This window comes from Erpetoichthys calabaricus, chromosome 9 (genome assembly GCF_900747795.2).
Source record: "Erpetoichthys calabaricus chromosome 9, fErpCal1.3, whole genome shotgun sequence".
NCBI classification, from domain to species: Eukaryota; Metazoa; Chordata; class Cladistia; order Polypteriformes; family Polypteridae; genus Erpetoichthys; species Erpetoichthys calabaricus.
In genome coordinates, this window is record NC_041402.2 from 185,839,111 (window position 1) to 185,860,397 (window position 21,287).

At 43.2% G+C, this 21,287-nt stretch overlaps 1 protein-coding gene across 1 annotated transcript in view; it reads right to left on the reverse strand.

Moving 5' to 3' along the window:
- The window catches only part of lamc3 (laminin, gamma 3), a 232,446-nt gene that overhangs the window by 138,033 nt on the left and 73,126 nt on the right, over window positions 1-21,287 (reverse strand). The window contains exon 2 of the mRNA XM_051932256.1: window positions 11,269-11,573. Coding sequence (XP_051788216.1) covers window positions 11,269-11,573 — 305 coding nt within the window. The remainder of the gene's footprint in view (window positions 1-11,268; window positions 11,574-21,287) is intronic.

Sequence of the window (21,287 nt, forward strand, 5' to 3'; positions counted from 1 at the left end):
CTCAGCCACATTAAAGTGACGTGACTCTCCCTTGTCGGTTGTTGAACGTTTGTCAGGCAGCAGAGCTAAAGTTTTGACTCAGGGGGGGACCCTGGCACAAAGCGTTCAGCGGCAGCCAATAGAAACACCTCGGTGTAATTGGTTGTAAAATAACTTTGCCCGGGAAGTCAGCTAAAAAAAATGAGACAAGAACGTTCAACCCAAGTGACCAGGCATTGCTGCTCATTTATAATTTTTATTTGCAACGTTGGTCACCACAGGGTTATTTTCCAGCACATTTTTAATGTAACTTCACACAGCCTGCTGTGCAGTTAAGTGTGGCCAGGGTGGTAATTAAAAGTTCATTCCCATAAAGCAGAATGAAGACCCCTGGGAATGACTTAAAAAAGAAAAAAAAATCTGCATGATAAAAATGACAAGATGGAAGGATCCACAGGGCTTTTAAGTGTGGTCACAGCGGTCAGCAGTGTTATTAGTGGGCATCCCGTAAATGTCTGCCATACTCAGTCTGAAGCGGATTAGTCATGCAAGAGGGGGAGGAGTCTTTTAGCTCCACCCACTACTGAAGAACCAACAACAAACTGGTGTGAGGCCTCATTTCAGCTACCTACTCTGCCAAGGGATTTTGGGCTGTGGGTGAGGGAGAGTCCACCATGGGAGAAGTGGGTCCAGAGAGCAAAACCTCTCAGCTTTCTGTCACGAAACACTGTCTTCGATCAGTGTCCGCTAGTAGTCCATCGCCAGATGGCGCTCAGGGTACCCCAACACCCAGGTAAAGTACAAAGTCTCTTGAATGTAAAGTCACCAATGTTTATTGCAAAAAAAAAATGCTAAACCAGTATTGGTGGGAGAAATAAAAGACAAAATCTACAACAACAAACATTAAAAAAAATATATATCTCTATTATAAATAAAAAATCTTGCAACGATACAAGATTTTTTTCCGGCGACAAGATGTGATCTTTTGAAGAGAGACAAAGAGACACGAAACGGACAAGTCACGTCATACTTACAACCTTTGTAAGCAGGTCCCGTGATACAAATGCAGAGCAGGTTAGAGATAATGGAAGTAGGAAAATTCAAAAGTCTCAAAAATAATGAGACTAAAGATCGCATTTGTGCAAGCAAACTGAGAATATTACTTGGTGAAATAACGGAACAGCGAAAAGAGATCGAATAGTGTTTGAGGATGTCTGGGGGAGAAGAGAGACGAAGTGCAGATCATGCGGCAGGCAGCAACAGCAGCAAGCCAGCAGCTGATCAAGCAAAGAGGAGGTAAAACAAAAAATGCATTTGTTTCCCATTGTAGATAGATAGATAGATAGATAGATAGATAGATAGATAGATAGATAGATAGATAGATAGATAGATAGATAGATAGATAGATAGATAGATAGATGTGAAAGGCACTATATGACAGACAGACAGACAGACAGACAGATAGATAGATAGATAGATAGATAGATAGATAGATAGATAGATAGATAGATAGATAGATAGATAGATAGATAGATAGATAGATAGATAGATAGATAGATAATGAAAGTCACTATATAATAGATATACACAGGAATGGGAATGGTAAGAACTGAACTTTAAAGATATTGAGAAGGACAAAGAATATAGCAGAATAGGACTTTTATTTAGGTGTATACTGTAAGAGGTGTGTCTGCTAACAAACTGATCAGAGTAAATGTCAGATGTAAGTATTAAGTTGACACAGTTAAGTAAATTCATTCATCCATCCATTATCCAACCCGCTATATCCTAACTACAAGGTCATGGGGGTCTGCTGGAGTCTATCCCAGCCAACACAGGGCGCAAGGCAGGAAACAAACCCCAGGCAGGGCGCCAGCCCACCACAGTTAACAGTAGATGATATCCCATAATATGATTTGGATTTGATTAGAGTCCTGGAGACATCAGCCATCAAGCCACCTCCCCCTATTGCCCATTTGAGGATCTTAAAATTGTTTTTTTATTCCTAAGTGTTCGATAACCTGACAGATGTCCTCATCAGAGGAAAATGATCAGACATACAGGAATCAAAAGCAATATATAGTAAAAGAGGGGGAGCGGTTACATATCATGAGGGATGGCTGTGGCCCTTTTTCCTGCAGGAACGCAATTACAGTAACACCTTGGATTGCAAGTAACTTGGTCTGGGAGTGTTTTGCAAGATGAGCTAAAATTTTTAATAAATGTTAACTTGATAAATGAGCGAGGTCTTGCAATACGAGTAGTCCGCGTACGCTTTGTCTGCCGAGCATCACGTGATCACAACTGAGCCGATGGTTCTTCTCTCTCTCTCGCTGCGGGATTCTGGGTAAACGTCTCCCATTCTTGGTCTCAGTCGGCATGCCTCACTCGTATAGTTAACATCTTTATGAGCGAATACTGTTTATTATACAAACTGGGAGTGCAGCTGGATGATAAATTGGACTGGACTGTCAATACTGATGCTCTGTGTAAGAGAGGACAGAGCCGGCTATACTTTCTTAGAAGGCTGGCGTCCTTCAACATCTATAATAAGATGCTGCAGATGTTCTATCAGACAGTTGTGGCGAGCGCCCTCTTCTACATGGTGGTGTGCAGGGGAGGCAGCATAAAGAAGAGGGACGCCTCACGCCTGGACAAACTGGTGAGGAAGGCAGGCTCTATTGTAGGCACGGAGCTGGACAGTTTGACATTCGTGGCAGAGCGATGGGCGCTGAGCAGACTCCGGTCAATCATGGAGAATCCACTGCATCCACTAAACAGTGTCATCTATCTATCTATCTATCTATCTATCTATCTATCTATCTATCTATCTATCTATCTATCTATCTATCTATCTATCTATCTATCTATCTATCTATCTATCTATCTATCTATGTAGAATATAGTGCCTTTTCTATCTATCTATCTATCTATATAGAATATAGTGCCTTTTCTATCTATCTATCTATCTATCTATCTATCTATCTATCTATCTATCTATCTATCTATCTATCTATCTATCTATCTATCTATCTATCTATCTATCTATCTATCTATCTATCTATAGCATTGTGACCACGTGTGTGTGCGCTGTGACATGCGAGTCCCTGTCTTGCACCCCCAAACATGAAGCTGAGTCTCAGTACTTTAACAACACCACCTTTTATTCAGCTTGAAACAGCAACAGCGTGGTTATTTATTGTAGCGGGATCTGCCGCTCTCCTATACACAGACACAGCAGTCAGGCAGGATTGTGACCAGGTTAGTGGCCAAGTAATCCTGTGCCCTGCGCATTTATAATGTTTTTCGTATCACCCATCGATGGCAGGCGCTTATAGAGTGACCGCAATCTTTTTGGATTCGCTTTTGCGGCGAACTGCCTGGGAGCCTGCAGTTGCTTCGAGATGCTCTTCCGCATGTCATCCCGTTGGGTGGAATCCCAAAAGAGTTTAGAAACCTTACATGTGTAAAGCATTTTTTTAATTTTGTGCCCAAGTGTAGCGACTCTTCAGGCAAAAGCAACTGTCATTGGAGAGGCTCCTTGTTAAAGATAGCAGGGATTCCGTTAGTTAGAGTGAAACTCGTCATACACGATAACCCTCCTCCTCCTCTCTTCTCTCTCGTCTCCATCACACCAGTTATGATTCTTTTCAAAGGTAAAGTGCAGGTTAATTTGCTTGATGTATTTTTACTTTATTTATTTTGTATTAATCATTTTTATATGAATAGTTGTGGATTGTGGAACAAATCATCTGAGTTTCCGTTATTTTTTATGGGGAAATTCGCTTTGATATACGAGGGCTTTGGATTACAAGCACGTTTCAGGAACAAATTCTGCTCGCAATCCAAGGTTGTACTGTATATTGGAATGTCTGGGGGAGCACTGCCCCCAAACCCCCTGAAGCGCTAGATGGCAGGCCCCCTGGGTTGCAGCGACACCACCTCGGATTCCCAAAGGGCTTCATGGGAGTTCCATGGATGCCACCAGGGGGAGCTGTAGAGGCTGCAGAGCCCCGTTAACATTGGGCTTTCACCACACCTGGGAGCCACCAGGACCACACTCAGGAGCAGCCTCACTTTACTTGGGGAGCCAGAGTAGGGAGGAAGAGGACGAAGCTTTCCAGAGTAGGAGTGGAGGCAGAACGAGGAAGAGAAAAGGAAGTAAGAAGGACTGTGTATCAGTGCTTTGTACTTTTTATGGAACTGTGCTGCTGTGGGGAGCGAGAGAAAAATGTTAACCCACTGTGGGGCAAGACTTGTGTCTGTGTTGGGGTTGGGTGACTGGAGTGCCCTCTGGGGGCTCACACATACACACATTAAGTTAATAATTTTCTTCCACACTATGTAGGGTGTCAGACGCTTGCCAGGGTATTGTTACAGTGCATCCGGAAAGTATTCACAGCGCATCACTTTTTCCACATTTTCTTATGTTACAGCCTTATTCCAAAATGGATTAAATTCATTTTTTTCCTCAGAATTCTACACACAACACCCCATAATGACAACGTGAAAAAAGTTTACTTGAGGTTTTTGCAAATTTATTAAAAATAAAAAAATTGAGAAATCCCATGTCCATAAGTATTCACAGCCTTTGCCGTGAAGCTCCAAATTGAGCTCAGGTCCATCATGTTTCCCCTGATCATCCTTGAGATGTTTCTGCAGCTTCATTGGAGTCCACCTGTGGTAAATTCAGTTGACTGGACATGATTTGGAAAGGCACACACCTGTCTATATAAGGTCCCACAGTTGACAGTTCATGTCAGAGCACAAACCAAGCATGAAGTCAAAGGAATTGTCTGTAGACCTCCGAGACAGGATTGTCTCGAGGCACAAATCTGGGGAAAGTTACAGAAAAATTTCTGCTGCTTTGAAGGTCCCAATGAGCACAGTGGCCTCCATCGTCCATAAGTGGAAGAAGTTCGAAACCACCAGGACTCTTCCTAGAGCTGGCCGGCCATCTAAACTGAGCAATCAGAGGAGAAGGGCCTTAGTCAGGGAGGTGACCAAGAACCCGATGGTCACTCTGTCAGAGCTCCAGAGGTCCTCTGTGGAGAGAGGAGAACCTTCTAGAAGGACAACCATCTCTACAGCAATCCACAAATCAGGCCTGTATGGCAGAGTGGCCAGACAGAAGCCACTCCTTAGTAAAAGGCACATGGCAGCCTGCCTGGAGTTTGCAAAAAGGCACCTGAAGGACTCTCAGACCATGAGAAAGAAAATTCTCTGATCTAATGAGACAAAGATTGAACTCTTTGGTGTGAATGCCAGGCGTCACGTTTGGAGGAAACCAGGCACCTCTCATCACCAGGCCAATACCATCCCTACAGTGAAGCATGGTGGTGGCAGCATCATGCTGTGGGGATGTTTTTCAGCGGCAGGAACTGGGAGACTAGTCAGGATAAAGGGAAAGATGATTGCAGCAATGTACAGAGACATCCTGGATGAAAACCTGCTCCAGAGCGCTCTTGACCTCAGACTGGGGCGACGGTTCATCTTTCAGCAGGACAACGACCCTAAGCACACAACCAAGATATCAAAGGAGTGGCTTCAGGACAACTCTGTGAATGTCCTTGAGTGGCCCAGCCAGAGCCCAGACTTGAATCTGATTGAACATCTCTGGAGAGATCTTAAAAAGGCTGTGCACCGACGCTTCCCATCCAACCTGATGGAGCTTGAGAGGTGCTGTCAGGTCCAGTCAACTGAATTTACCACAGGTGGACTCCAATGAAGCTGCAGAAACATCTCAAGGATGATCAGGGGAAACAGGATGCACCTGAGCTCAATTTGGAGCTTCATGGCAAAAGCTGTGAATACTTATGTACATGGGATTTCTCAGTTTGTTTATTTTTAATAAATTTGCAAAAACCTCAAGTAAACTTTTTTCACGTTGTCATTATGGGGTGTTGTGTGTAGAATTCTGAGGAAAAAAATGAATTTAGTCCATTTTGGAATAAGGCTGTAACATAAGAAAATGTGGAAAAAGTGATGTGCTGGGAATACTTTCAGGATGCACTGTATGGTCTCATATTGTATGGAGGGTGGCAGACTCTTGCCAGGGTATTGCAGTGGTCTCAGACTATAATGGGTGGTAGCCCCTAGAAACATATTGCAAGAGTTACACATTTCTCTTTATTAGTAGAATCTTCAATTTTATACAGAATAATGGCAGTATAGTGCCAAGGCTCCTCCTTTCCTAAAGACTGGTAACCAATGTCCTGAATGTTCTTTCCAAAAAACTTCTTGGATATTGTGCCAGTGGGCCTTGTGGGACCGCCATTAATGCATTAAGTCAAATGTTCAATGAAAGTCAGCGGCCAAACGACCCTTAGGGTACTTGGTGAAAAAAATGGACAGTTGGGTTTTGAGCTGGAAACAGCAAAACTCTGAGAACCAAATAAAGAAATCACGCCTGGCTCCACATGTGACGAAGCCAAATGGTACCAAAGTGCCATCTGAGTAAAGAGGATTTCCATTTAATCTTCAGAGTGAATTAAAAACTAATAAAAAAAAAGAGGAAGGAGGGCAGCAAGAGCCAGCTGAACAGGTGGGTTTAAATGCGTGCGCCCCTGTAGCCCATTACAGTTTTCGGATTTGTCACTTTTTGGCCTCTCACAAGGCCTCTTAGCCAAAAGCCAACATGCTGCTAAACATTTTCTAAGACTTGGCAACCAGCAGGCCCCAAGCAAAACCCACAGCAGGGGGCAGAAAAAGCATCAGACCAACAATTTTCATTTCCCTTTATAGAGCGGCTCAGTCTGGAGAGCGGCATTTTGTGACTTGGAGCGCGAAGCTGTGAGAAACAATACATGAAATTAGAAGACCTCCGACGCTAATGGAAAAAGCTGCTGCTACAAGTGAGGAAGCTGCCGCTTTGTTTGTCTCCTCGAGATAATGAGCTGGATGCTTATTCATTATTATTTTTTTTTCTTGTCATGGATTCCCATCAGCTCAACCCTCCTAACACCCTGCCTCCACCGTATCTGTTCATTCTTTACTTTTCTATGATTCATCTGGAGTGGGAACTTTAATTACTCTCTAGAGTGCATTATGGGGATTCATCTTTTGAAAGATGCTGTGAAAAATAATATTGGCTTGATGGATGACATTTCAGGCTGTATATTACCCACAAACCTTAGACTGGGAGCTATTCTCCTTATCAAGACCACTAGGTGACACTTCAACACCATCCTTGATTGTGAAACCTAAAATGTCTACCTTAAAACAATATGGAGTCATGAACACTGGCAATAGTGGCACTATGGCAGCATTTCTTACTCCTCCATCCTCTATTACAGGGTCAGGATCCTGGGAATGCCAAAACCAGTCCTGGCAGAAAGGGGTGCAATGGATGGATGCCAGTAACTCTAATGGCATACTTATGCATTCACCACATGGGACCAGTTTGGAACGATGAATCAGCCTTGCAGTGTTACAGTGGTTCTCAATCTGTGGGGCGGGCCCCCCTAGGGGGGCGCAAAGTAACAAAAAGGGGGGGGGGGGGCGTGAAAATGTGAAAAAAAGAAAATAAGAATCAAAAATATGAAAAATACATCTATTGAAACCAAAACAAATGAACTTAAACTACATTCTGATACTAGAAAAATAAATATAGAGTTAGATAAATGTCGATAAAAGTTAAGTAGGTATAGTAAAATATGCATCTATGATATATCATTAATTAAAAAAGAACAAATTGGTATTAGTGGCTCCTTTCAAAAAAACATTAGGGGGGGGGGCGCGATTAAAACTGTTATGAAAACTCGGGTCGCAAATACTTAAAGGTTGAGAAACGCTGCAGTATTACATGGGGATGAAACACAGGGAGGACATGGAGAGAGCAGGCAGAAGCTATGAAACACCATGGCTTCACTCGGGGCTGCCCCTAAGTACAGTATGTGCTCTTGAGCGAGCAGTAGGAGCATCTCTGGCCATGCTTGGTCTGCTACTTTGAAAGATTCAATCCAACATATTCTGCTATGGATGTAAGCAACACTGGAGCACCACAGGGAACAGGCCGGTCTGCTTCTCTCTTCACTCTGTGACACCTCAGACCATAAATATAACAGCAGGTCAGGCCACTGGCAGAAACTCTCAGATGATTCTGCGCTTATGGGGTGTGTGTTGATAAAGGGGATGAGATGGAGGAGAGGAGTCAGGGGGAGAACTTTGTTTCTTGGTGCAAAGAAAATTGTCTGCAACTCAACAACAGCAAAATCAAGGAACTGGTCATTGACTTCCAGCACACCAAAGAGTCTCCATGTCTGGTCATTATTCAGAGAGTGGATGTAGAGGTGGTCCACTCCTACAAGGACGGTCCACATCAATGACAGGTTAGAATGGTCTCGTAATGCAGAGGAACTGGAGAAGAAATGGCAGAGCAGGCTCTTCTTCCATTAATAATAATAATAATAATAATAATTCATTACATTTATATAGCGCTTTTCTCAGTACTCTTGCGAAGTGACATCCTTCACATCTTCTACAACTCTGTGATGGCCAGTGTGCTGTGCTGGGCTGGTGACTTCACTTCAGGAGAGGCCCACCGAATCAACAAGCTAATGAAAAGGGCACACTCTGGACCCTCTGGAGGTTGTAGAGGAAGAGAGAATTAAAACAAAACTGAGTGTCATTATGAACAACGCTACACATCCTCTCTCTGATACAGCAACACTGAGGACTTTCAGCCAACAAATCACTCAACATTAGGGTGTCATGAAACGTGACGGGGACTCCCTTATACTAATGGCAATACGCCTGTATACGGCCCTCACTGGGGCGGGGGCTGCCAAATCAGCAGTAGTTTTCTTTTTAAATGTTTATTCCTTTTTAGTCATTTTAGGTTTAGGGTACCTGGGGTGAGGCCTATACTTGCAGCGTGTTTGTATATTTGTGCATATAAAGAGCTTCTGTAAAAAGCCAAATTTACCCCTTGGGACAAATATCTATCTATCTATCTATCTATCTATCTATCTATCTATCTATCTATCTATCTATCTATCATATAGTGCCTTTCGCATCTATCTATCTATCTATCTATCTATCTATCTATCTATCTATCTATCTATCTATCTATCTATCTATCTATCTATCTATCTATCTATCTATCATATAGTGCCTTTCACATATCTATCTATCTATCTATCTATCTATCTATCTATCTATCTATCTATCTATCTATCTATCTATCTATCTATCTATCTATCTATCTATCTATCTATCTAACATTGCAAGATGCTGAAAAATTAGATCATGTTTTAGTTTTCTAATAACAACCAGTTATTAGATTTAGGGGGCAATTACTTTTTCACATAGGGCCATGTAGTTTCGGATAGTTTTTCTTCCTTAATAAATAAAAAATACTTAAAAACTGCATTTTGTGTTTACTTGGGTTATCTTTGTCTAATATTTAAATTTGTTTGAAGATCTGAAATATTTAAAGTGTGACAAACATGCAAGAAAATAAGAAATCAGGAAAGCAGTGAATACTTTTTCACAGCACTGTACATGAACTTTAACAATCCAGTTATTCAAGAAATCCGCTTTCTAAAATGAAACATCTGCGGTGGGCTGGCGCCCTGCCCGGGGTTTGTTTCCTGCCTTGCGCCCAGTGTTGGCTGGGATTGGCTCCAGCAGACCCCCGTGACCCTGTAGTTAGGATATAGCAGGTTGGGTAATGGATGGATGGATGGAAAATGAAACATAAACTTGCTGGATAAACCAAGATATTGGCCTCTGACAAATTGGGATGACACAGTAGGTTTCTCCGCGAGTCAACCTAATACGCAGCCATGTTAACCCTTAATGGGATTACAGTTACGGATTTTGTGGTCTGCGCATATCCGCAAGCCCATTATGGCACTTCTTGTATACAAAAATAAATTGTATTGTATTGTATCCGCTGCACTTTGTTAGCTTTGCGTACAAATCCAGCAGCCACGGGCAGAAGAGAGTGGAAGTGATCACAAAGAGGAATTTTCTGAGGCAAATGCTTGGGTGATCACATCATTCCTTCTGTCAGATGAATTCATCTGTCTCAGTATTTCAGGAATTGCTTGATGAGCTGAATGTGCAATGCTAAAACTCAGCAACACAATCTTAGGATCGGTAGGGTAACAAATTAAAAGTGACGAGTGTTACGTAGTCCGAATACTTTTTCGAGTAACAAGTAACCGTAATGCTACGCTTATCTTATTGAAACATGAATACCTGCGCTGTCATTATTCCAGCAGCACTGAGTGTAAGGCAAGAAGCACACGTAACGGTATGCCGCTCCTTTGCAGGGCTCAATCACACACTTGAAACGATTTACTGGCCGATCTACGTTCTTATTCTCACCTATGGTCAAAAGCTGTGGATAGTGACCAAAAGAGCTGCATCACGGGTACAAGGGGCAGAAATGAGTTTACTTCGCAGGGTGTCTGGGCTCCGACCTACAGATAGGGTGAGGAGTGCAGACATTTGGAGGAGATCAAAGCAGAGCTGCTGCTCCTCCGCATTGAAAGGAGCCATTTGAGGTGGCTTGGCCATCTGATTAGATTGCCTCCTGGACGTCCTCCTGGATGGGTGTTTTGGGCATGTCCACCCAGGAGGAGACCTCGGGGCAGACCCAAGACACTATAGAAAGATCTCTCAGCTAGGCATCCCCTTTAGAATATGGAGGAAATGGTGGGAAAAAGGAACGTCTGGGCGTTGTTGCTTAGATTGCTGTCCCTGTGACTCGGACCCAGATAAGCAGCAGAAAATGGATGGACCTCGACCAAGGTAAGCACTACCACCACGGGGTGAGAGGGGGCGCTGTCACTATCAGTACCCTCTCCTTTTTTTCCCACAGCCCAGACAAGACAGGCATGTGCACCTGGCCGTGAAGTCTCAAACAAGCCATTAAGTGTTATCCATCTGATGGCACTTAAACAAAATTCAATGCCTGTTGCCCACTCCCAATTCTTCACTTATAGGCAGACCGGTGCTTGTACTATAGACATGGTCTGACCAGCCACCTGCTGCAGAAAATGAAACAGATACTACAATGAGTTTTTAGTTATCTAAGTAATAAGAAAAATCCTTTCAAATCCTGTAAACTGTTCAGAAGCTGTGCCGAAAAAACGCAAATAGCTGATAAGAGGACGACAATGAACAACGGAAATGACTGAGTGCCAAATACATGAAAAACACACTTCAGGTCTGCTTCTAGTGCTATCTGTACAAGTGGAACTGGTGAGGACTCTCTGCTATGTTCTGTGGTGAGCGTCTAACGAAGTCATCAATGAGACGGACCACAAGCAAGGTTACCTGGAGCACCGGGCTTTGGTCAAAGTTGTAGGCACTTGGTCGACCTTCCAAAGTCGAAAAGGCCACATTGCCTCCGGTCAGGGGTGAGATGTCACTGAACTCATCAGTGCATGAGGCCTGCTGCTCGTCCTCCCCGACTTGGATGAACCCCCGGTTGCTTTTACCATACGTCTTCAAGCAGGAGGCACTGTAGAACTGGTAGGGGACCCAGGGACCCCCGTCACGAGTCCGCTTGTAAATGGCAAAGCTCTCTGGGCGACTCGTGTGAAATTTCAGCCGGATGTAACTAATTTCATAGGATTTTCCTAAAAAAAAAGACAACAGAGATCATTGACTTGGAGTCAGGAATTCAAGAATATCTGAAAGGAGACAGATAGATAGATAGATAGATAGATAGATAGATAGATAGATAGATAGATAGATAGATAGATAGATAGATAGATAGATAGATAGATAGATAGATAGATAGATAGATATGAAAAGCACTATATGATAGATAGATAGATAGATAGATAGATAGATAGATAGATAGATAGATAGATAGATAGATAGATAGATAGATAGATATGAAGAGCACAATATAATATTAATACATAGATAGATATGTAAGGCACTATACAATTTATACAGATACATATGTAAGGATACATATAATCAATACAAAGAAATGTAAGGCATTATATAATTGATAGATAAGACAGTTTCTTATCTGTCTAGTTGTCTATATAATAAATAGATATGTAAGGAACTATATAATCAATATATAGAAATGTAAGGCACTATATAAGTGATAGATAGATAGACAGCTAGATAGATAAGAAAATATATAATCAATAGACATTTAAGGCACTATATAATTAATAGAAATGTAAAGCACTATATAATTGATAGATAGACAGCTAGATAGTTAGATAAGATACTATATAATCAATAGATAGAAATGTAAGGTACTATATAATAGACAGAAATGCAAGGCACTATATAATTGATAAACAGCTAAATAGATAAGACACTATATAATCAATAGATAGAAAAGGCACTATATAATCAATAGATAGAAATGTAAGGCACTATATAATTGATAGACAGCTAAATAGTTAAATAAGACTATATAATTTCTAGATATGTAAGGCACTATATAAAACAATAATTGCTGGCGCTATATTCTAATGCCTTCTCTTCTCCTCCCTATAAAGAACAGATCGCTGATGTCACTTCCACTGTCTGTCCGCATAGACCCGCCCCTTCCTGCCACACGACCACATCACCTGGGGACCGCCCCTCTTGTTTCCAGTTTGATCCTGAGGACTAAACCAATAAGGAGCACAGATCTACATGACCAACTCACAAGAGCACTTAGCGAAGCCCCCAGCAGCCAAGTACTGCAGCAGACTGGGTCACAACTCTAGTGACCTTTCTGCTCTCTTAAAGGTAAGGACTCAAAGTACAAGAGGACATTATGTACAAGATCCACACCGCTACAATTTCTGAAAGACTTTACCAACATCATTTGGCAAACAATATCTTGCTGTGGGAACAAATGGCCTGTAGGAGATTTGAGCTCCCAGTGGATAACATTAATCATTAGGTGGGTGGCCCTTGCCCCCCCAATACCCCCCCCCCAACTCACCACAAGTCAAAAGAAATGCCACGACTGGTACACAGGAGCAGCATTGGGGTCTTTGGAGCTGAGGCGCCTTGTCATGGTGGAGTCTTACTAGCCTGCCAGCTACATAGTCTGGCAAGTCTGACGTGGTGCTAATGACTTCTTAACTAACACAATTTTAAAGCATACTTTTATAAATAATGCAAATTAAAAAAAAAGATCACAGTTGACAGAAAGATGTGTTAATGACAGTAATTAGTAGTTAAAAGAGTTTAAACAACAAACACAGAGTCACGGGACAGTGGCAGTAGCCCAGCATTCAGGGCCTTGGGCTCACATGCACTGAACGCCTGGTGGCCTTTGCGTTCAAAGCAGAGCCGTCCACAGACCTCGAGTTTTTATATTTTTCTCCACACCTGAGCGTATTTAGAAGACAGCTGTGTTTTGTTTTGGAGCTGCGGCAAAATTACAAGGCACATTTTTATTCCCATTTCCGGGAAAATCAAATTGAAAAGGCAACTAAGACATTGAAGGATAAACAGGGAGGAAAGAGGTGCACATCTACCTGCGTGAGTGGCAGCCGGCTTTGAAACTCCGACTGGAAGAGAAGACAGGTGAGCCTGCTTGACTTGTCACAACGGGACGCTAGCACGTTAATTAAAAGGTTTCATCTCAAATTTTTAAAATAAAAAAAAAAGACTGAAGGTACTCGTGACAGTTCTTTCATGAAGCCTGTGGTGAGAAGCCCTGTGGAGTTGGCAGATGAGGATCTGGTGGACTCATTTAGAAAACTTTGTGTGGATTCGTGCATGGAAATAGGCATACGGCAAAAAAATAAAATAAAATCAGGTGTGGCGGACAGCCTGGGAGGACCAGGGGAGTCAGCCTATCCAGGGCGTTACCTCCCCCGGCACGCTAGATGGCAGCCTTCCTGGGTTGCAGCGGTGCAGGGCTTCATGGGAGTTGGAGTTTGGTGCAACCCTGTTGGGATCCATGGGCACTGCCAGGAGGTGCTGTAGCTGTTGCTGAGCCCATATGGGCAGTGCATCTGCCACACCCGGAAGTGTCATCATCAAGCACCTGGAGGACTTCCGGGTGTCTTATAAAAGTAGCCAGCAGCCACTTGAGGAGCCAGAGTCAGGAGGAGGAGGACGATACTTGCCGGGGGAGAGTGAAGGAGAAAGAGAAGAAAAAGAAAGAAAAGAAGTGTATTCTGCTTTGGGACGGCGTGTTAAACTTGTGGGGAACGGGGACGGCGTTTCCCACCAGAGAAAAGAAAAATAAATCACGTGTGTCCTACGCCTGTATGTGTCATGATTGGCCTTTACACAGGCGTATGCACATTTGTATGCAACGTACGGTTAAAAATCACAATCTTCTTGTAAATGTAACGCGCCTCAAACCCCGCCTGACTGCCACCTGGAAACAACCATATATGGACTATGCTAATCAACCTCATACATATGTAAATCACAGAGCTGCTGCACTTCATTGGCTAGTAGAACCAGAGCAGCCTCCCTCCTGACACATCCAATCCTATGGCACACATGACCACGGGAGGCATTGTAGTGCCACTGCTCTGTGTTCTGGGGGTACAAGCGGCAGTTTCTGAACAGATACCCACGATCACCTGGGTACGGGCCACACGACACACTGAGGGTTCAGTCAACTACCTTTACCAACAAGCCAGCCATCATGTACAGCACCATCTCATCTGCCAAAGCTACTTTACCTCAAAATAAATTGTGGCAGATGGATTTCTAACATACAGTGCATCCTTTCCCATTGGGATTAATAAAGTATCTATCTATCTATCTATCCGGAAAGTATTCACAGCACATCACTTTCTCCACATTTTGTTATGTTACAGCCTTATTCCAAAATGGATTAAATTCATTTTTTCCCTCAGAATTCTATACACAACATCCCATAATGACAACGTGAAAAAAGTTTACTTGAGGTTTTTGCAAATTTATTAAAAATACAAAAACTGAGAAATCCCATGTCCATAAGTATTCACAGCCTTTGCTCAATACTTTGTCGATGCACCTTTGGCAGCAATTCCAGCCTCAAGTCTTGTTGAATATGATGCCACAAGCTTGGCACACCTATCCTTGGCCAGTGTCGCCCATTCCTCTTTGCAGCACCTCTCAAGCTCCATCAGGTTGGATGGGAAGAGTCGGTGCACAGCCATTTTAAGATCTCTCCAGAGATGTTCAATCAGATTCAAGTCTGGGCTCTGGCTGGGCCACTCAAGTACATTCACAGAGTTGTCCTGAAGCCACTCCTTTGATATCTTGGTTGTGTGCTTAGGGTCGTTGTCCTGCTGAAAGATGAACCGTTGCCCCAGTCTGAGGTCAAGAGTGCTCTGGAGCAGGTTTTCATCCAGGATGTCTCTGTACATTGCTGCAGTCATCTTTCCCTTTATCCTGACTAGTCTCCCAGTTCCTGCCGCTGAAAAACATCCCCACAGCGTGATGCTGCCACCACCATGCTTCACTGTAGGGATGGTATTGGCCTGGTGATGAGCGGTGCCTGGTTTCCTCCAAATGTGACACCTGGCATTCACACCAAAGAGTTCAATCTTTGTCTCATCAGACCAGAGAATTTTCTTTCTCATGGTCTGAGAGTCCTTTAGGTGCCTTTTGGCAAACTCCAGGCGGGCTGCCATGTGCCTTTTACTAAAGAGTGGCTTCCGTCTGGCCACTCTACCATACAAGCCTGATTGGTGGATTGCTGCAGAGATGGTTGTCCTTCTGGAAGGTTCTCCTCTCTCCACAGAGGACCTCTGGAGCTCTGACAGAGTGACCATTGGGTTCTTGGTCACCTCCCTGACTAAGGCCCTTCTCCCCCGATCGCTCAGTTTAGATGGCCGGCCAGCTCTAGGAAGAGTCCTGGTGTTTTCGAACTTCTTCCACTTACGGATGATGGAGGTCACTGTGCTCATTGGGACCTTCAAAGCAGCAGACATTTTTCTGTAACCTTCCCCAGATTTGTGCCTGGAGACAATCCTGTCTCGGAGGTCTACAGACAATTCCTTTGACTTCATGCTTGGTTTGTGCTCTGACATGAACTGTCAACTGTGGGACCTTCTATAGACAGGTGTGTGCTTTTCCAAATCATGTCCAGTCAACTGAATTTACCACAGGTGGACTCCAATGAAGCTGCAGAAACATCTCAAGGATGATCAGGGGAGACAGGAGGCACTTGAGCTCAATTTTGAGCTTCATGGCAAAAGCTGTGAATACTTATGTACATGTGCTTTCTCAATTTTTTTATTTTTAATAAATTTGCAAAAACCTCAAGTAAACTTTTTTCATGTTGTCATTATGGGGTGTTGTGTGCAGAATTCTGAGGAGAAAAAAGAATTTAATCCATTTTGGAATAAGGCTGTAACATAACAAAATGTGGAAAAAGTGATGCGCTGTGAATACTTTCCGGATGCACTGTGTAAGTTGATGAATATTTTGTATGTCTTTATTTGTAAACTTCATTGGGTGCTTAGATGATTACTTAATTAATCCCCCCCCCCCCCCCCCAAGTCTTTCAGATGGACTTAGGAGGAATTTATGGTGGTGGTGGTGGGTGGAGTGTCAGACCAGCCTGGCAGAGGTGACCATGTTTGGACTTGGAGCCAGTAAGCCATCGCCTGCAGGAAGGCCATAAACTGCCTAAACCTGGGGTGTCCAACTCTGATCCTTTGGGGCGCATTGGCTGCAGGTTTCCCGTCTAACCATTTTCTTAATTAGTGACCAGTTTCTCCTGCTAATTAACTTCTTTTCCCTTATTTGTAACTGGCTTGCTATTTAAGATGCAGACCCCTTAATTCTTTCTTTGCAGCCTTTGTAGATTTTCATAAGGTGTTCGACTCGGCTGATCGAGCCGCCCTGTGGGACATCCTGAGACTTCGCGGGATCCTCTTGAGGTTGCTGGATATCATGGCCGGCTTGTGCACTGGCACTGTGAGTGCTGTGCAGAGTGGAGGCAGAACCTCTGCGTTTCTCCTTCAATTGATTCGGGGGTCTGTCATGGGTGTATTCTGCTCCTGCTCTGTTCAATGCTTGCCCGTGACTGGGTGTTGGGCAGAATCGTGGGGTTCAGCAGCTGAGGGGCATCTATTGGTGAAGAGAGATTCAGTAATCCTGACTTTGCGGATGATGCTGTGATCTTTGTGGAGTCAATGGAGGCTCTGATGGGGGCTCTCGAGAGACTGAGTGAGGAGTCTGAGGGTCTGGGCTTGCGAGGGTCCTGATAAAAAACAACATGCAGGCCTTTAATGACCTCTTGGGCACGGCCATCAGCAGTATGTCTGTCTACAGAGAGTGTGTCGACCTCCTCGAGAGGTTTACTTACCTCGGCAGTGACATTCATGTCTCTGGTGACTCTTCCTATGAAGTCAGTAGATGGATTGGGAGAGCATGGGGGGTCATGAGGTCACTGGAAAGGGGTGTGTGGCCCTCCCGATATCTGCAAAAAGACGAAGGTCCAAGTCTTTAGAGTCCTGGTGCCCCCTGTTTGTGAGACATGGACGCTATTCAGTGACCTGAGATGAAGACTGGACTCCTTTGTCGTCTCTTCAGAGAATCCTTGGGTGTGACTTTGTGTTGTTCATGGAGTCCTGAATGAGGCACATGACCTGCATTGTGAGGGAGCGTCAGTTATGGCACTACGGCCATGTGGTGTGATTCTCTGGGGGTGATCCGGCTCACAGGACCCTCATTGTTGGGGACCCGAGTGGCTGGACCAGGCCAAGGGGACGCCCACGTAACACCTGGCTGCGGCAGATAGAGGGTCATTTCCGGAGGGTGGGACTGGACCGCGTGTCTGCCTGGAGGGGTTGCCAACCAGGATCCTGAGCTGTTTCGTCATGTGTTTTGGGTGTAGAAGCGTGCTGTACCAATGCATGCCCCCCAACCTGACCTGACCTATTAATTGGTTCTTTTTTTCATTTAATTGTCAGTCAAACAATAAAGAGAAACAAAATGAGCCAAATACATGACCAGGTAGCCTGTGTGTTGTGATGTGAAATTTTGTATATAACTTGATAAATATTCTGTATGTCTTTATTTGTAACTTAGACATTGGTGTTATATCATTGATAAGAACAGCAATGGTTTGATGGTTAAGAAAGCCCCCCAGACCTTAGGACTGAGTCTTTGTTATTTTACAACAGAGTCGGGTGAAGTGCCTAAAACCAGTTTAGCCAGTGATTGATTCTCTGCAGGACCCTCTCAATCAGCTCCTCCATGGAGGCCAACTACTTGGCTGGCAAGGGTCACCTTAACAGATGGTATTGGTGGCGGGTGTGAAACCATTGTGTCGCACCCCAATTCTATTGGTCTAAAGTTGTCTGTTTGGTTTTAAATCAGACGCCTTTAAGAACCACGACACCCTATTGGCTGTAGGGTTTGGACAGAGAGTCTAAAAATGTGCTTGCTTTACTCCTTTCTATTCTCTCGTACCATCTGATAAAGGAGCGTCTCACACACCATGGAGTGAAAAGAAGACCACACTGAGGAGCACAGCTCTGGCAGCCATATTGAGACAGGCATGCGGAAAGCTGACCAAACATGAGGACTTAACTGGAGACATTTAAAATAACAAATAAGTCTGTGTGCCTCCTGAACTACATCAGTATTTATCAGGTTGTATGGTTGCCAATATTCAAATGTACTTTGATTATTGTTATTGTTTTATGAATATTATCAATAATACATTTCTCTGTTATAAAATAAATCTTGAGACGAGACAAGACAATTGCCAACAGATTTTTTCAAGTCCCGCCCTCCTCTCCACCATTTCCGGTTCACGGCCCACGCCCGCGGTCTTCTCACTCCCATTCGTGTGAATGCTTTGTCAAACTCAGTTCCTGCGCTCTCAGCTCTTATGAATTTTTTACGTCTTCCTCACTTTAAGTTCTCAATAAAAGAAGACTTACTACATCCAAATCTTAGAGAAGAATTTCATCCCGAAGGGTTATCAATAGAAGAAATGAGTACACAGGCAATCCTAGCACGAGAAATAATGACGTCAAGTGAATGAATGCGAAAATTTTCGATCGGTTACACGGCAAACTGGTTAAATGCATATCAATAGACTCTGCTGAAACAGTTGGTGGTGATGGTGCGGAAGATGAAAACATCAACTTACAATCTCATGTAGAATATCTACAACCGTTAACACTGTCTGGTCTTCCACCGGCCGAATTACTGTTGAAAGAAGGATGTATCGTAATGTTACTGCGTAATTTATGACTGAGTGATGGGCTATGCAATTGGACAAGATTAGTTGTATTCAAAACTTATCGAACAATTCTGACATGTAAAAGTTTAACAATCGACAAGAAAGGTAATGTAGTCCATCTTCAGCGATAACATGAGAAACCAAAGGAGATCTTGATATGCCATTCGTATTAAAACGTTTACAGTTTCCCGTTAGAATAGCTTTTTCTATGACAATTAGCAAATCACAGAGACAAACATTCGAAAAAATCGGTTCATTTATTAGAGAGAAAGAAACGATATTAACTCACGGGCAGTTATACGGTGCGTTGTCACGATGTAACTCCAAACACGGAATCAAAATTCAATCTGAGATTGACGAAAGGTTAATTCCAAATATTCTTTTTACTGAAGTTAATTTCAAAGCCAAACAGAACGAAATCGTATAACGCAACATGAAACATACTTTTCTTTCAATTTATTACAGTTTACTATTTTTTACTATGGTTAATTACTCGCTGTAATGTAAAATACTTAGTTCTATTATGGATATATAACAATTCCCTTGAAAATAACTATCTGTTCAAATTGTACATCCGCTTCCCCATACGCGAGCGGCAGTGCTGTTAAGTTGGTAGCGCATAGCGCCCATCCGAGGGCTGGCGAGCGAAACGAGCAGGGGTCACGGGATTGAATCTGGGCTCCCTGCAGAATGACCATTTTGAGTAGGAGCTGCTCTTACTGTTACTATTGTACAATAAAAACCCAAATCCAAACGGTGCCATCTTTTGTATTTACGCCTGGTGCAGCTGCGTTGTTCTCATATGTGAGGGGATGTTTCTTCTGTTCTCATTCTCCGACGTAGAACCCTCATCCTCATCCGAGTTCACCTCTTTTATAGCACATCTTTAATTGAAAACAGCACTGTCAGATCGGGGTGAGCGTGAATGCGACTCAGAGAATAAAACTGAATAAGAAAAAAACGCTAACCTTAACAAGCACCTTAAGTTTACAGCGGCTGTTACAGACTCAAATCAAATGTATGTTTTTATTGTACAATAGTAACAATAAGAGCAGCTCACTACTCAAAACGTTAATTCTGCAGAGTGGCCAGGATCGAATTGATTGATTATGAGTCAGCAGTTCTGTACCACTAAAGCGGTCGTGTCAGCGTCGTCCCCTAACCCGTTATCTTTTTCTTCGGTTATATTGTTGAATAAAAGTGCACTTGTTCTGTTATACTTTTGTGAAAGTGTTTATTTAATATTTGGACTTCGATCTGCACACATTAAACACTCAATGTCAAAATTTTGTCATTAGTACTATAACATGAAAAAAGTTTCTATTTTAGGTATTTGTTCAACGTTTCTTGCGTTTCTCGCATTTCCTGTCATCCTACACATACCCAGATCATTGTAGACACGGAACACACATGAAATGCATGTATCCCAAATAACAATATATTATTTACCCTATGCAACTGAAGGACCTCACACGCAGATAAGGAAGGCTTGAGCTTTTTGCCTGAGATGAGCTCCGTCAATTGGGACGGCAGTCTGCTTGCTGCTTGTGCTGATCGACGCATTTACAAAACAAAAGACGCTAATGGAGAGGTGTGAAGGGATTTAAGGTGGGCTGGGATTACAAACTTTTTCGTAGGCTTCAGGGATTCTTGTGTTAATGTTCTGAACACCACCGTGGATTCTGTAGACGTAATATAAAGTACTAGCTGTGTAAGCTTGTGCTGTAAAAAGTCCAGGCTTCTAGAAACTATTGAAATCGTCAGAAAAATAAACTGAAATGCAGAGTCGGCGGTTTCGTTTTGTGGATGTGCTCGCCCCACTTGTCAATCAGTGGCTAAGTGAGTTTCGCTCTCTCGTTTATCTTTCCTCGGTAGTTTCACTTTGGAGACGGTGTCGCTTTCTTTCAGCTACTTACTTCTTTGTCTGACTTGTTAACTTGGGGCCACCTTGCCCAGGACAGACAGATACACACACTTCCACGTGTAGACGTTTATATATAACTAGCCAACCCGCGGCGTAGCATACCCTGCGGTTCTCTCTGAGAAGGTCAGCTGCTGAGAGAGCGTCTCGACTGTTGCAGGGCCTGCATCGGTGAAACAGGTGAGACGCTAATGAAAAAGAGGCACAAGGCTTATTGGTTTTTAAAGACTGCTTCCTTCATTGTGTTTT